Source organism: Muntiacus reevesi, chromosome 1 (genome assembly GCF_963930625.1).
Source record: "Muntiacus reevesi chromosome 1, mMunRee1.1, whole genome shotgun sequence".
Lineage (NCBI taxonomy): Eukaryota > Metazoa > Chordata > Mammalia > Artiodactyla > Cervidae > Muntiacus > Muntiacus reevesi.
The window spans coordinates 229,393,422-229,406,378 of NC_089249.1; the positions used below are offsets into that span (position 1 = coordinate 229,393,422).

The 12,957-nt window shown below is 50.2% G+C and overlaps 1 protein-coding gene across 2 annotated transcripts; it reads right to left on the minus strand.

Annotated features, from left to right (window-relative positions):
* Positions 1-645: 645 nt before the first annotated feature.
* Positions 646-12,661, minus strand: HBEGF (heparin binding EGF like growth factor). Of its 2 annotated transcripts, none has more exons than XM_065918689.1 (6): positions 12,314-12,661; positions 11,941-12,114; positions 8,867-9,044; positions 3,426-3,581; positions 2,516-2,606; positions 646-2,191 (listed from the first exon to the last, which is right to left on the minus strand). In XM_065918689.1, the coding sequence occupies exons 1-5, from the start codon at positions 12,357-12,359 to the stop codon at positions 2,534-2,536; spliced, it is 627 nt and encodes a 208-aa protein (XP_065774761.1). In that variant the 5' UTR covers positions 12,360-12,661; the 3' UTR covers positions 646-2,191; positions 2,516-2,533. The 2 variants fall into 2 exon arrangements, with proteins under 2 accessions (XP_065774761.1, XP_065774760.1); XM_065918688.1 differs by having other exon boundaries at positions 646-2,103; positions 12,314-12,659.
* Positions 12,662-12,957: the final 296 nt, after the last annotated feature.

A 12,957-nucleotide genomic window follows, 5' to 3' on the forward strand; every position in this document is an offset into this window, starting at 1 on the left:
GGCACAGGTTCAACTCCTGGTCAGGGAACTAAGATCCCCACAAGTGGTGAGACAAAGTCAAAAGTTAAAAAAAAAGAAAGGCTGGGTGAGAAATGATGGCGGCAGTGATAAGAAGTGGCTGTACTCAGCATATATCCAAAAGGTAGGTCTGGCAAGATTGACTGATAGGGGATAGATGGAATGTAGAGCATGAGAGGGGAGTCAAATGTGCCTGTTTCCACCAGAAGCAATGCCTGCTTGCACAAACAGCATAGTAGGGTCAGGCCCTGAGGCCAAGGTCTGCTGACTGAATGGGTAGACGTCTTTCTTGGTTACAACCTTTCCTTTGTGAAAGGTCTGTTCTCTCTTGCCTCAGATATGCTATCATATAAGTATTAAGACAAATAATAAAAGTCAGATTAAGAGTTGCAGCTCTGTCACTTACCAACTAGGTATCCTCAGGCAAGTTACATAGACTTTCCAAGCTTCAGTTTCTGATTTTGGAAAAATGGGACAACAGTAGCTCCTACACAGGGTTGTTGGGGATACTGAGATAGTATACATAAACAGACCTGGTGCAGAGCCCAGCAGAGAGTCAGGGCTTAGAAAAGACCTACATTAAACCACTTCCCAGTTAAAACAAGCAGACAGAAGGCTACAGAGTAAGGGTTATCTTTATTTGAATTGCAAAGTATAAATATGAACCAAGTTTGGAAATACAGTTTCAGAAATACAGGTTTGGAAATACAGGTTTGTAACAGTTCAGTAATGGCACCAGAAACTTCCAGAAGGGACCATGACAGCATACCTTTGTAGTTTGGGTGAGGTGGGTGTGTTTACACAAAAGCCCTCCTCACCTCCATCCTTCTCTATAGCAATTGGTAGGTTATCAATTACTAAGAACAGTCAGCTCCAATGTTTCCTGTTCCTCCTCAGCCTTTTTCTTTGCGAATACCTTCTCTAGGTTATCCTCTGCTGCATTGACCCCTGCATGGAGTAGCACCAGAAGAATGGCAGGAGTAAGAGAAATGTCTTGACACAAGGGACAGTGAGTTCCCACTCTGCGGACCTGGGCCCACAGAGAGTGAGGGGCCAGGAAAGCTGGAGGCATGGAAGCCCAACCTCTTCTGGGATCGGGCAGGGAGAGGACACAGGATAACACTGATATCTGTTACATCTTGACATCAGCACCGTGGGCTTTCAAAACACAAACGGTAGACACAATCGCCTAGGCAAGACTGCAGTCCAACTCATAGAGTGGATCTGACAAAGTTAATTCCTACATCCTGACCATACAAAACTCCCCCTGTGGCACTCTGATCATGGAAGATCTTCAGAAATGTGGACAGACAATGGATGACTACAGATGGGTCACAGAGCCATCTCATGTTTGCAGCAGAAGAGTCTAATATTGAGCCAGATGGTGGGGGATGTGGGGTGGAAGGTCAGGAAATTGCCAAAGTAACAGTCTAGGCACTTGAAAAATTATTGTTAGATTGTTAAAAACTAAATAAATTAACATACATAGAATAAAATAAATATATAATTTAAGAGGCATTTTACAAACAAACAAACAAACAAAAATAGTTGTTATTTTTCCATCTGGGTAGAAGTCCCAAAATTCAGAGTTCTCAGGTCTATGGTATTTCACAGTTAACCCATCAAATCCAGCGCTGGAGGGTCCAAATGGCAGATCCCTTGGTGGCGACTTGAGTACATGGCTTCTCGATCTTTGTTACTTTCTTCCAGTCCCCAAATCTTTCTTTCTTCCTCTCCTTCTGTTTTTTCAGTCAGAGATCCTGGAGCATATGGAATTTAACTGGCATTTTTAATCCAGAAGAGAAGTGTTCAAACAAACATATGGGGGTAAGTAGGGCTTGGTGCAGGAGAATCAGGAGGACACAAAGGTCCCTCACTTTTGCTTTCTTCTGACCCAGATCCCACTGGACATATTCTGTTTGGCACTTGAAAGTTCTGGTATTTTGGCAAAGCAATTATGGGAGGCCCAATCTAGATGGCAACTGGGGATGAAGGAATCTTCATGGCTAGTTGTGAAGTCCTTCCCCTCTGTAGAATCTGTGATCAGCTTGTATCTTCTCAGAGGTAGCAGTCCCCAGCTGATGCCTAAAGTACAAGAAGAAGGTATTTAAAGCTGAACACAGCTTAAGAGGTCTTAAGAGTCTCCTAGGTCCAGCTTTAAGAAGTGGAAAATCTAAAAACAAATGACAACAACAAAAAGAAGTGGAAAGATCTTCTGGGAAGGGATAGGAAGGAGAGGAGTAGAGGATGGGAGAACTGTCTTCTCAGGCATCTCTCTTGGGTATCTCTCTGGCAACTTTCACCCTAAGTAGAGATACAGCACTGACAACCTTCTTGAAAACAATTCTGCAGTGGGTCCCTGACTCTATGGTAGCCTGCCTCCTAACTCCTAGGTCAAGAGAAGAATGCCTAGAAAGAAGAATCCAGCATGCCTGGATCTCTTCCTAGGTCCAGGAAAGGTGGTGATGGTACCATGGGGCAAAGGATGGACCATTACCTTGAGCGCAGTTTCCTCTCAGTGGGATGTAGTCATGCCCAACTTCACTTTCTCTTCATTTTCCACATCATAACCTCCTCTCCTGTGGTACCTGAGGAAGGTAAGTTTTGTGAGCAAGCTCTGCCTGCTATAACAGGTGCGGGTCCCAGAGCTGGCCTTCTAAAAGATTCTGGCCCAGTGATTCTCTTCACACTTGAAAAAACCCAGAGGACATGGTGGGTCAACAGATCTCCGGCCAAAGGTCCAAATGCCCATATCCAAAGGATGCCTGTCTCTAATAGCAGGTCACAATTTGCTAAGAGTTTTCATCTCATTTATACAATCCTCACAACTTTATGAGGTAGGGGAACAGATTACAATCCCTGCAAGATTGCAACTTTTAGAAAGACAGGTAACTAGATCCAGGTCTCACAACAGATGAGCTGCACCGCTTATAAATGGGCACAGAGCACTCAGTAGGTCCCTCTGATCTAGAACAGAAGCAGGATCAGAAGCATGGCCTGAGGTCCAGAAGCCTCAGATTTAGAAAAATATACCAACAGCACCACCCATGCTCTGATGACCAAATCACATCCTGATGCCAACAGAAAACAGAGTCAGGAAAAAGAACTGTGTGAAGATGTGGCTTCGTGGGAGGGTTGCAGAGCCTGCTAGGAGAAGAGGACCTCCTATGACCTGGCGATTTTGGCCCTGGGTTCCAGACACTGGACATATGTCATACCAAAGAAGCCAGGCTCTTGGAGAGCCCATACCCAGAAACGTCAGTCAGGCTCTTAGCCCAGGATTTGGCGGAGGGTAGGGGGAGTAGTGGGTGGGGTTGGAGGTTTGGAGGGCTCATGTGACCATCAGATAAAAGACCTTAAAGAAGAAGAAACAGAAGTGATTGGCAGAAACAGCCTGTAACACTCACCAAAACATGAGAAGCCCCATGATGACCAGCAGACAGACGGATGACAGCACCACAGCCACCACAACCAGGATGGTTGTGTGATCGTACGTGTATAAGCGATTTTTCACCGGGAGGCTCAGCCCATGGCATCTCTCTCCGTGATAACCCGGGTGGCAGCTGGTCCAAAACAGAACAAAGCAGAGAAGTTAGTGGTCTGGCTTCAATCCTGGTGATAGGCTGCCTACATAAGCCAAATCCCACTCCTCACAGCTTCGGCCTCTCTGTCTCTGTGATCCCTGTTGCTCCTCTATTCTTCTCTAGTACAAGGCTCTTTGGAAGCCCCTCTAAAGGCTCTGTGGCCTTCCTCCTTCACTCCAAGCCCTCCCCTTCTTTATCCCCTTTGGTTTTCTGGCCCCAGATTCCTGCTCCAGGCAGGGAAAAAGAAAGGACTGCAGGTTTTCGCTAGATATGTTCCACGCGTGGATGATTAACTACATGTGTGTAAAGATGTTGTTTCAGTCAGTTCAGAGGACTTAGGCACAAGAGCTGATGGGCTGAACTGAGGGGATTCAGTATCACTGCCTCTAGTGAGGCCCCTCATCACTCTGACCCAGAAATAAACCCAGCCTTCCCCACCGAGGCTCCCAGCAGCCAGTCCCTCTCTGCCACTGCCCAGCCTATTAATAGGCTTTGTTCCTTTGCCAGGAGTCGTTTTTCTCAAGTTTCCTTCATTTAACTCGCAGCTCGCCCTGGGTGCAAGGCCCAACTTGAAAGCTGAATTCTGGCCTTTGGCCTCTGAACATCCAGCTATCATCCCAAGACAAAGCAAACAAAGCAAGAAAAACATCTTGCCCAGCTGTCCTGCCAGTGCATTTTAGAACATCAGAAACAACCCCCTCGGTTTTTTTCACTCAAGAAATAAATCAGGGGCTTCCCTGGCAGTCCAGTGGTTAAGACTCTGTGCTTCCAAGGCAGGGGACGCAGATTTGATCCCTGGTCAGGGAACTAGGATCCTTGCCACAGGGCATGGCCAAAAAGAAAAAGAAAGAAATCATAGGCAACAGCCTCTTCTAAGAGGCTCTTGGGAAGACTGAGAAATGCCCACAGTTGATCAGGCACATTCACGTCCCTTTCTTTATCTGAGCATCCCACGGATCCTTTGATGTACGTAGAAGCCCATGTCACAGAAAGGCAGAGCAATTTTCCCCATGGTCACACAGCAGGGCAGAAACACAGATGCAGACTGTCTGATGGTGAATTCAGTGTGCTGCTCACTCGCACCCACGAATGCCTAGTCAGGGATGTGGTGGCACTGTCTGCCCATGGCCTTTAGGCCATTTGCTGCAAAAGGAAGCACCAAGAAGTTGGGAGCCCGTTGTTCTGAACTGCTCATCCTCTCGGGAGAAGGTGAGGCACCTGGTTCCTCACAGCAAAGCATCCCTTTTTCCTGTGGAGAGGTAGCAGGCAAGTTCCAAGGAACAGATTTATGCAGACCCAGGGGATGGGCTGCCCCTGCCAACCTGCCCAGCACCTCTTCCTCTCCCACCTCCTGCACGTTCCGGAGAACCATCTCATTGCAAGATAAAGGTGGGTCAGGCCCACAGCACAACACACAGTTCCTTGCCCAGCCTCTCCACACAACTGTCCCATCAACCCAGGTGGGCAAGACAATGACCCCTATTCCTGCCAGGACATACAGGATGCTCTCAGGAGCACCCCTGGAACATCACCTGTGCACCATACTTTACAGTTTACAAGACACTATTCTTATCAACTAGCGTAACTAAGACAACACCCTGGTAGGCAGGGATAGCCTCTTTTACATATTGAAAGACTAAGATCAAGGTCAGAAGAGAGTAAACAATTTGCCAAATGTTTCAAAACTAGAGAGCAGAAGGGCCAAATTCCAAATTGGTAATTCTTTCCATTCTGAACAGTGTTGGTTACCCCAAGGAAACACACATCTGATGGGCTTGAAGGATTCTGGGGGTTGCCTGACTCTGATTTCTCAATTATTAGTATCTTGAATGATAAATAAATAATAATTAATAGTACACATTACAGGTTTACTAGGAGCCAAGTACTGTGCTAATGGCTTTACAAGGATCATTTCTTCTTAAAAATATCCCTCTGAAGTAGGAGTTACTATCTCCATTTTAAAGATGAAGGGACTGAGGTTGAACTTCTGTTAGACAATCTGCTCAAGACTACACAGCGTGTGAGTGGTAGAGTAGGGTCAGGATTCAACTCAGCAATCTGGCTGACTTCAGAGACTGTGCTTTCCTGGGGGGAGGGGAGCTGAAGTTGAGTCTGTTTTTCACTTTAAGCCCATCATTCAAACCCCACAGGTACTTACTCAGATGATAGAAATAAAGCTTGGCCTCAGAGTCCCGCAATTCAGTTACATAATCCCTCCACCCCCTCTGCCACCCTGAGTCAAAAGGATAATAATGTAAACATCCTAATATTACCCACCTCCCCCTCCCTTTGTAGACAACTCCTGGCTCCCCCAGGGAAGGGGCATTCCAAGCATCCCAGGGTGGTGACAAGATCATGTCTCTTGCCCAGAGCCGGCGACCCATCAAATCGGGACGTGCTCCTCCTACCCACATCTGTGGCCCATTTCAGAACGTGTATTATAACAGAACCCTCTAGAGTTCACAGACATCTTCCAAGTTGGATTTCTCCATGCCTATCCCAGGAGGTGGAGGGGCACCATTTGGCAGAGGCGACTCCGCATATATGAGTTCCAGACTGGCTCTGCTACTATTTCTAGCCAGGTGATCTGGAGCAAGGGAAGGTCACGTTTCCAAGTTTTGATTTTCTCATGTGAAAGACAGGAATAATAAGTGCCTACCTCACTAGAGCTTTGTGAAGATCAAATGAAATAATATGGATAAAAGCACTGAATAAAAGGCCAAATCCCACTTGTGTGGGAGTTAATCAGATTCCAGAAGATACTGTCCATATCCTTAGGAGAGGGGTACCAGAGTCAGACAGAGTCAAGGGGAAGGGGGCTCACTATTGCTTTTTGGCATCTTGGCAGTGCGGCCAAGTAGAGCCCTCTTTCAGCCCTGAGTCCTCCTCAGGCTAACTGCCCCTACGCTTCCTCCAGCCACAGGAAATTTGCAGTCAATTTCTGGGTCAGCAGCTTGTCAGGAGCCCCAGGAAACTGCTCTTTGAGGGTAACTTTTGGCTGGTGACACAAAAGGATTTTCCTGTGGATGATGGCTGCGGAGGGCTGGTTTAGGAAGCCGGCCAGCCTCAAGCTCACCACGGCAGCCTGGACACACCCTGGCTGGCGGTTGCTGGGTCTGGAGGCTAGAAGAAGCCACAAAGGGCCCCAGATTTAGGTGCCCAGATGTCACATTCTCCCAAACCAGGAGCTCTGTGTCTTCTTGCTGCCTGCTGCCCTGAGTACCAAGGGCTGGAGGCAGGAGGCAGAAAAATGAGACCCAGAATCCAGCCCCTTGAAAATCTGCCTCGGAAGCAGACATAAAGTTGTCATGTCAGATTTCAACATGCTCTTCAACTAGTAAAAGCCTTAAGAGACCTCTAGTATAATAACTGTGCTCTATAAAACTGTGCTCCAACTCTGTAAGAACAGACGGGGAAGAAGGAAGCAAGCCAACACCTAGTGCAGCCTGGGGACATGAAAAGCATGTTGGACTGGAAGTCAGGCACCTGAGTGCCTGTCCTATTTCCACCCACTTTATTTAGCTGCTGATCTCAAACCAAATCATTTCCTACTTCCGGGCTCCAGTTTCCTTATCTTTCAAGTAGAGACAGCAAGCCCTGCCTACCCAGCAGAGTGTTTTTGAGAATACAAGGCTATATTTTCCCATCCCCTAGATTAACTGGCACCAAGTGGGTGCTCAATATATACCTGTTGGGCTCAATTCGTATTAAATGTAAACTGTTAAGCTCCAGGAAAAAGGAGAGAAGGCATCATCACAGTCTTCATCACCATCCCTAGGGGCAGCTTGGCTCTGGACACCATTACCTAGGTCCTTTGGGCTTAGGTGGTGGGTCGAGCCCAGCTCTCCAGGAGAGCATCCTTACAAGGGTTCTCAGCTGAGCGATGGAAGTCCATTCACCAGTGCCCTGGCCAGTTCAGCCCAGAGAGATTCCTGGCCTCAATCCATCTTGACACCCCTCAGAGTCACTGCCTCCACCCTGTGTTAATGAGGCCATTTTACAAATTTAAGACTAACATTCCCTGCCCTGTCCCCAGACCTCTGGAAGAATAATATGGGGACTGTTTAGGTTACTCTTAAGCACCCCCATCCAATACCAAGTTCCTGATACAGATATTAAAGGAGAGGACCCACAAGTGACTGTGGACATGGAAGAGGGTGATGGATCCTACTGCCAAACACAGGGCAACTCTGCTATATGAGATCAGATGGCAAAAGGAAGCTTTAAAAAAAATCAAAGGATCTGTACCAATCACAGCAGAAGTGCCAGGCAGTCAAGCCTTCCTGCCACGTTGGGAGGCAGTGTGCATACAGTAGTTTCCTGATCTGTCCAGAGTCTCCCAGGTCACAGAGGCTGCCTCCCCACAGAAACTCAAGCCCAAAGAAGAGAGGGCATGATTGCAGCCTGATGTGGGTGTGGGTCTCGGGCACAGTGGCGACATTATGCCTGCCACAGAGCATGGCAGTGTCGTCATCCCTGAGGGACTGCCAAGGCAGCCGTTTGCTGGGCTCAGCCTAGCAGAGTAGCTGGGGAACCCATGGCCCCTCCACCCACACCCCTGCCCAGGGAAGGGGTGGTGCTGTCTAACCGGGGGCTGATGCCTACTGAGACGGGTTCTATTTTCCGTTAATCCTGCACAAAGGAAGTGCTCTCCCACCCCCATGGCCAAAGGTCAATACCCACCACGTCCCCCACATCCTGGCCCTCGCTGGGGTGAGGAAGAAGGGTTTCTCCCTGCTCCCACAATGATTGCTTTCTGTACAATCTTGCCATGCTTTACAATTAACCCACATCTGCTCACTCACATGCACATTTGTCTGCGCACACCTGCACAGCACACGTCCAAAGGCACCTCGTACCTGCCTGCAGGACTTGGCAAAGAAGGCCACGGGAGCTGCACTCCACCCAGGAGCCCCACTCTGCCATGTTTCCTACTCGCTTCTCCCATCTGGAGTAGGGCATGAGGCAGAGATGAAGAACCTGCCTTCAGGTGTCAGCTCTCCTAGTCACATGCTCATTTCTGAGCAAGCAGGAAATGCCCCCAAAGATGAAAGAGCGTCACAAACCCACGCCACAGGAAATTGCATCCTATGTTGGGGGGAGCCCCTTCCGCTGACTAAAAATATTTCCCCTCCTCCCAACTTCCTCCCAGAGAGTGAGAAGAAACTGAGTGGATTTATGAATTCAAGGAACAGTGATAACGGAAGAACAACCACTAGGCTGACAGAGTGAGCTGATAACAGCCCCAGGGAAGGGACACTTACATGCAGGTTGGAACCCGGAGCTCCTTCACATATTTGCATTCTCCATGGATGCAGAAGTCCTTGTATCTCCGAAGACATGGGTTCCTCTTCTTCCCTAACCCCTTGCCTTTCTTCTTTCTTTTCCCACGCTCCTCCTTGCTCGGTGTGGCCAGAGCTTGTGGCTTGGAGGAGAAAGCAGCTGCAGTAGAAAAGTACCCTGTTAAGCCTTTGACTCCCTCAAGGGAACAAAAAAATCAGAACAACACAGTGTTTGGAAGGACACTTTGATTCTACCTAATCTGGGCAGACCAGAATCTGGGCAGACCACTCAAAGGTGGTAGAGGAAGTAGAGGCTGGTGGGGGGGGGGGGGGTCCCAACAAAGGCATTTCACAACCTCATTTTAAGAACTTCATTCTAAGAATGCTAGCTTCTGTTGAGTAATTGCAGCTGATTGGGCAATTCTACCGACCTCACCCCCACCCCACTGTCTATCCTCATCTCCTACTCCCCCACACCCACTCGGTTCTATTTTGGCCTTAAATCAGCCTCATTTCCTGATGTTGCACTCAGTGACCCACTTGCAGGAAGACAGTGTCAGAGATAAAAACTGCTTCTGAAGAAGGCACTTGGAGGGTATTTTAGAGGAAAGAGGTTCCTAAAATAATAATAATGCCTATATCCAGGTGGTACCCTCTGGGGTACCCTTTAGCACCAGGGTACCATAAGCCCAGACCAGAGCCCGGCTCAGGGACAGCAAGCAGGCCATCCCTGGTCAGATACTTGCTTCTTAACTTTTTAAAATTTTTTTAGATTTTAATTTTTAAAAATATTTTTATTGATCTATAATTGATTTATAATATTGTGCTAATTTCAAAGAGCCTTGCTTTTTTGACATCAAGCAAAATATCTACCCTGCTCGGTGCGCTTTGCAGCTCACTACTTCTCGAAGGCTCATTTACATTTATCCCCAGATGTCCCGTTTATTGCTTTCTAGGATGGGGTGCCCAAGAGGTAGAAAGACGGAGAGCAAAGAACTATCAGAAGGAACTAGAACAATGATGGCTCTCTCCATTCTTTCCATGCTTCAAAGGGGAAAAACAATCTCACACAGACATCCAGCGGGGACTGACCTTGGGCTATGCCCATCAGCCCAGGGGTCTGACGCCAGTCTTCCCTCCCCTGTTCCAGCAGAAGAAAAGGCGCCTCCTGTCTATGGCTATAGCCACATGTCTGGCAGAAGGGTGAGCATTATACATTGTTAGACTGGAGGCCTAGGATTCTGAAAGTAGAATTGACTTCAAAATATGGCTTTCCATTTTCAGAGGAAAAACCTGAGGTCCCAAAAGGCAGTGACTTGACCAAGGTCATGCAGGTTTGGGATCTGAAGTGTGGTCTCTGAACTCCATATCCAGTGCGCTTCCCCAACACACTAAAGTGCCTCATACACCCCAGCAGTGTCCTCCTCCAGGCAAGCCCAGAGCACCTGGGATGCTGAGCCAGGAAGAGACAATGAATGGGCTCTGAAGTCAGCAGAATGGTGCTTGAATTTCAGCCATGTGATCCTGGGTAAGTCCCTTAATCTCTCTGAACCCTGGGGTTCTCAGTAAAAAGTGAACAGGCGTTCCTATTTCAGAGGGTTGCAACAGGACTAATTAATTCATAATAACATGTTAAGTGACTAGAACACAGGAGACACTTACTAAATGGTAACAGTTACTTATTTCAGGTGACAGGATTCCCTAGACTTGAAAAATAGTCTTTGCCCAGCAAACCCGAGAAAAGAGAAGAGACAGGTGCCAATAGTCCCACAGTCCTCTGTTCCTACAGTGCAGACCCAGGACCCTTCAGAACTCAGAAGAGGCAGATGCTCAGAGGAAATTAGTGACCACAGTTGTGGTGAAACTGAGGCAGGAGAACCAAGCCAATCAGAAAAGGGAGGGAGAGAGTGACAGGGTGACAGCCGGGTTCCTGCCGAGGAAAGGGAGTGAGTCAGGTCTGCGAGGTATGAGGAGCTGTGTGGGTGGGGAGTGAGTCACAGCCCAGCTCTGCCCTGCCTAGGAGAGGACCAGGAGAATCCAGGTTGTTCAGGCCAGGGGTGACCCCCCACCCCCACCCTGCACCGCCCCGGAGGGCTACTGTGAGAGGATGGAAGGTGAAAGCCCAGCCTCAGCTTTGGAGTGGACAGCACCTAAGGGAATCTCTGGGTAAGGAAGAAGAAGAGTGGCAGAGAAGCAGGCGGAGCTAGAACAGGTGGGTATCTTTCCAACCAAATATAGTCATTCCGGGGCTCCAGGGCTCAGTCTCTGCTCCACCCTCAAGAATCTCTGCAGGTGACTAGGGGCAGGGAAGCAGGCGATACTGGAGGCTCTGGACTCTGCCCTGTGCTTGTATGTACTTGGCCACAGCACCTTTGCTGGTTGAAGGATCCCACCTGGCCCTTCCTCCCCTGGAGCCCCTCTCAGGGGGGTCTCAAAGTGGTCAGGAAGCATCCAGGCTTGTGAAGGATTTGTGGACACCCAGCGTATCAAAACAGCTCTCTAGGGTCTCAGTGCTCGCCATTCACAGCCTCCCCAAGAGGTGCTGGCCTCATCTGGCAGGACCAAGTGTTCCTCATGCCCCACTGTTTCCCAGCCTGGAGACAGGTGGATGCAGGAGACCAATCCTGCAACACCTGGTATGTGCCTAGCATCTCCACATCTGTGATTTTACACATAACAGTCAATTAATACGGAAATTAGGTCTTGCGCACATTTTTACATAGAAAGTCTAGGGAAAGCATCTCAACCAGTCCTTGTTCCTGTCACCCAGCTTACCTCAGAGAAGAACACACAAAACCCAAACACCTTGCCTGTCTCAATTTGCCCCCAAGTATGCAGAAGGTCAGCAAAGTGGCATGTGAGACACGAGGGCAAGAAAGACAACAGGACCTACGTTCTAGGATCCCCGAGGGAGCTTGTCCGGCCAAGAGGTTTTTCCTTGAAGTCCTCTCTTGAAAAGCCCCAAACCACAGGTGTGCCCAATCGGCATAAACACCAGATCCTATGATACTTCAACTGATCACCAGGGTCCGAGGATGGGCTGCCCCCACACCCACCTCTGAAAAGGTCCAGGTTTGCCTCTTCTAAGTCCAGGACTTCCCGGCCTTGGCCGCCTCCCGCGGGCAGCAGCTGGTCCGTAGATTGAGTAGGGGAATCCAGATTGCTGGTTCCAGCAGCCAGGCCTCTCCGAAGCCGCTCCAGGCTCTCGCCAGTCACCAACGCCGAAAGCACTGAGGGTAAGGGGCGAGGCCGCCTCAGACCCCCAGTCCAGACCCCCGTCGCCATGCACCGAGGCCGGCGCCCGCCAGCCAGGGAGCACGGGCCCCACCAAGTGGCCCGCGCCGGGGACGCTGTAGCGATCTTCCCCCGTGCCCCCAGCAGAGAGTCCCCATCCCCCCAGACCTCCGGGAGCGGCGGCAGCCCGCTTACCTGCAGCAAGAAAGAGCTTCAGCACTACCGACGGCAGCAGCTTCATGGTCCCGGACTCGGCGGAGGTGGCGAGGCAGCAATCACTTTGGGGGGCGGCGGCCACCGGACGCTGGCACGGGAGCCGGGCTGGAGAGGCGCTGGAGATCCCGGCGGGCACGGTCGGCTGCCGGCCTCTGGATGCAAGCTTGCCAGGGATTTGCGCGGAGCTCGCGGCCGCTGGGCGTCTCTCTATTCACTCCGTCTGTCGGACCGCCCGAGCCCTAGTGCCTCAAGCAAGAGAGAGCCAGCTGCTTGCCGTGCGCAGCTCCCTGGGTCGACTGAGCGCTCCTCGGCGTGCAGCCTGGAATAAGGCTCCGGGAGGCGCCGAGGCTCCGCCCCGCCCCCCGCGGCCCTCTCCCCCCTCCCGCTCTGGGATGTCGGCCGGGCTCCAGGCGCCAACCGCGCAGCCCCCGACCCCGCGGGCGCGGCGGGGAAGCGGGGCGGGAGAAAGGGGCGGCGCTCACATATTTTGGGACTAGGCCAGGGCAGCCGCGGCCTGACTGTGGGTAGGGCTGCTGACCGGCAGGTGGCGGGGGCCAGTTCCTACCTTTCCCCAAATGCTGGTCCGCCGCTGCAGCCTTGTGACCGCTGAGCTGCGCTTCGCC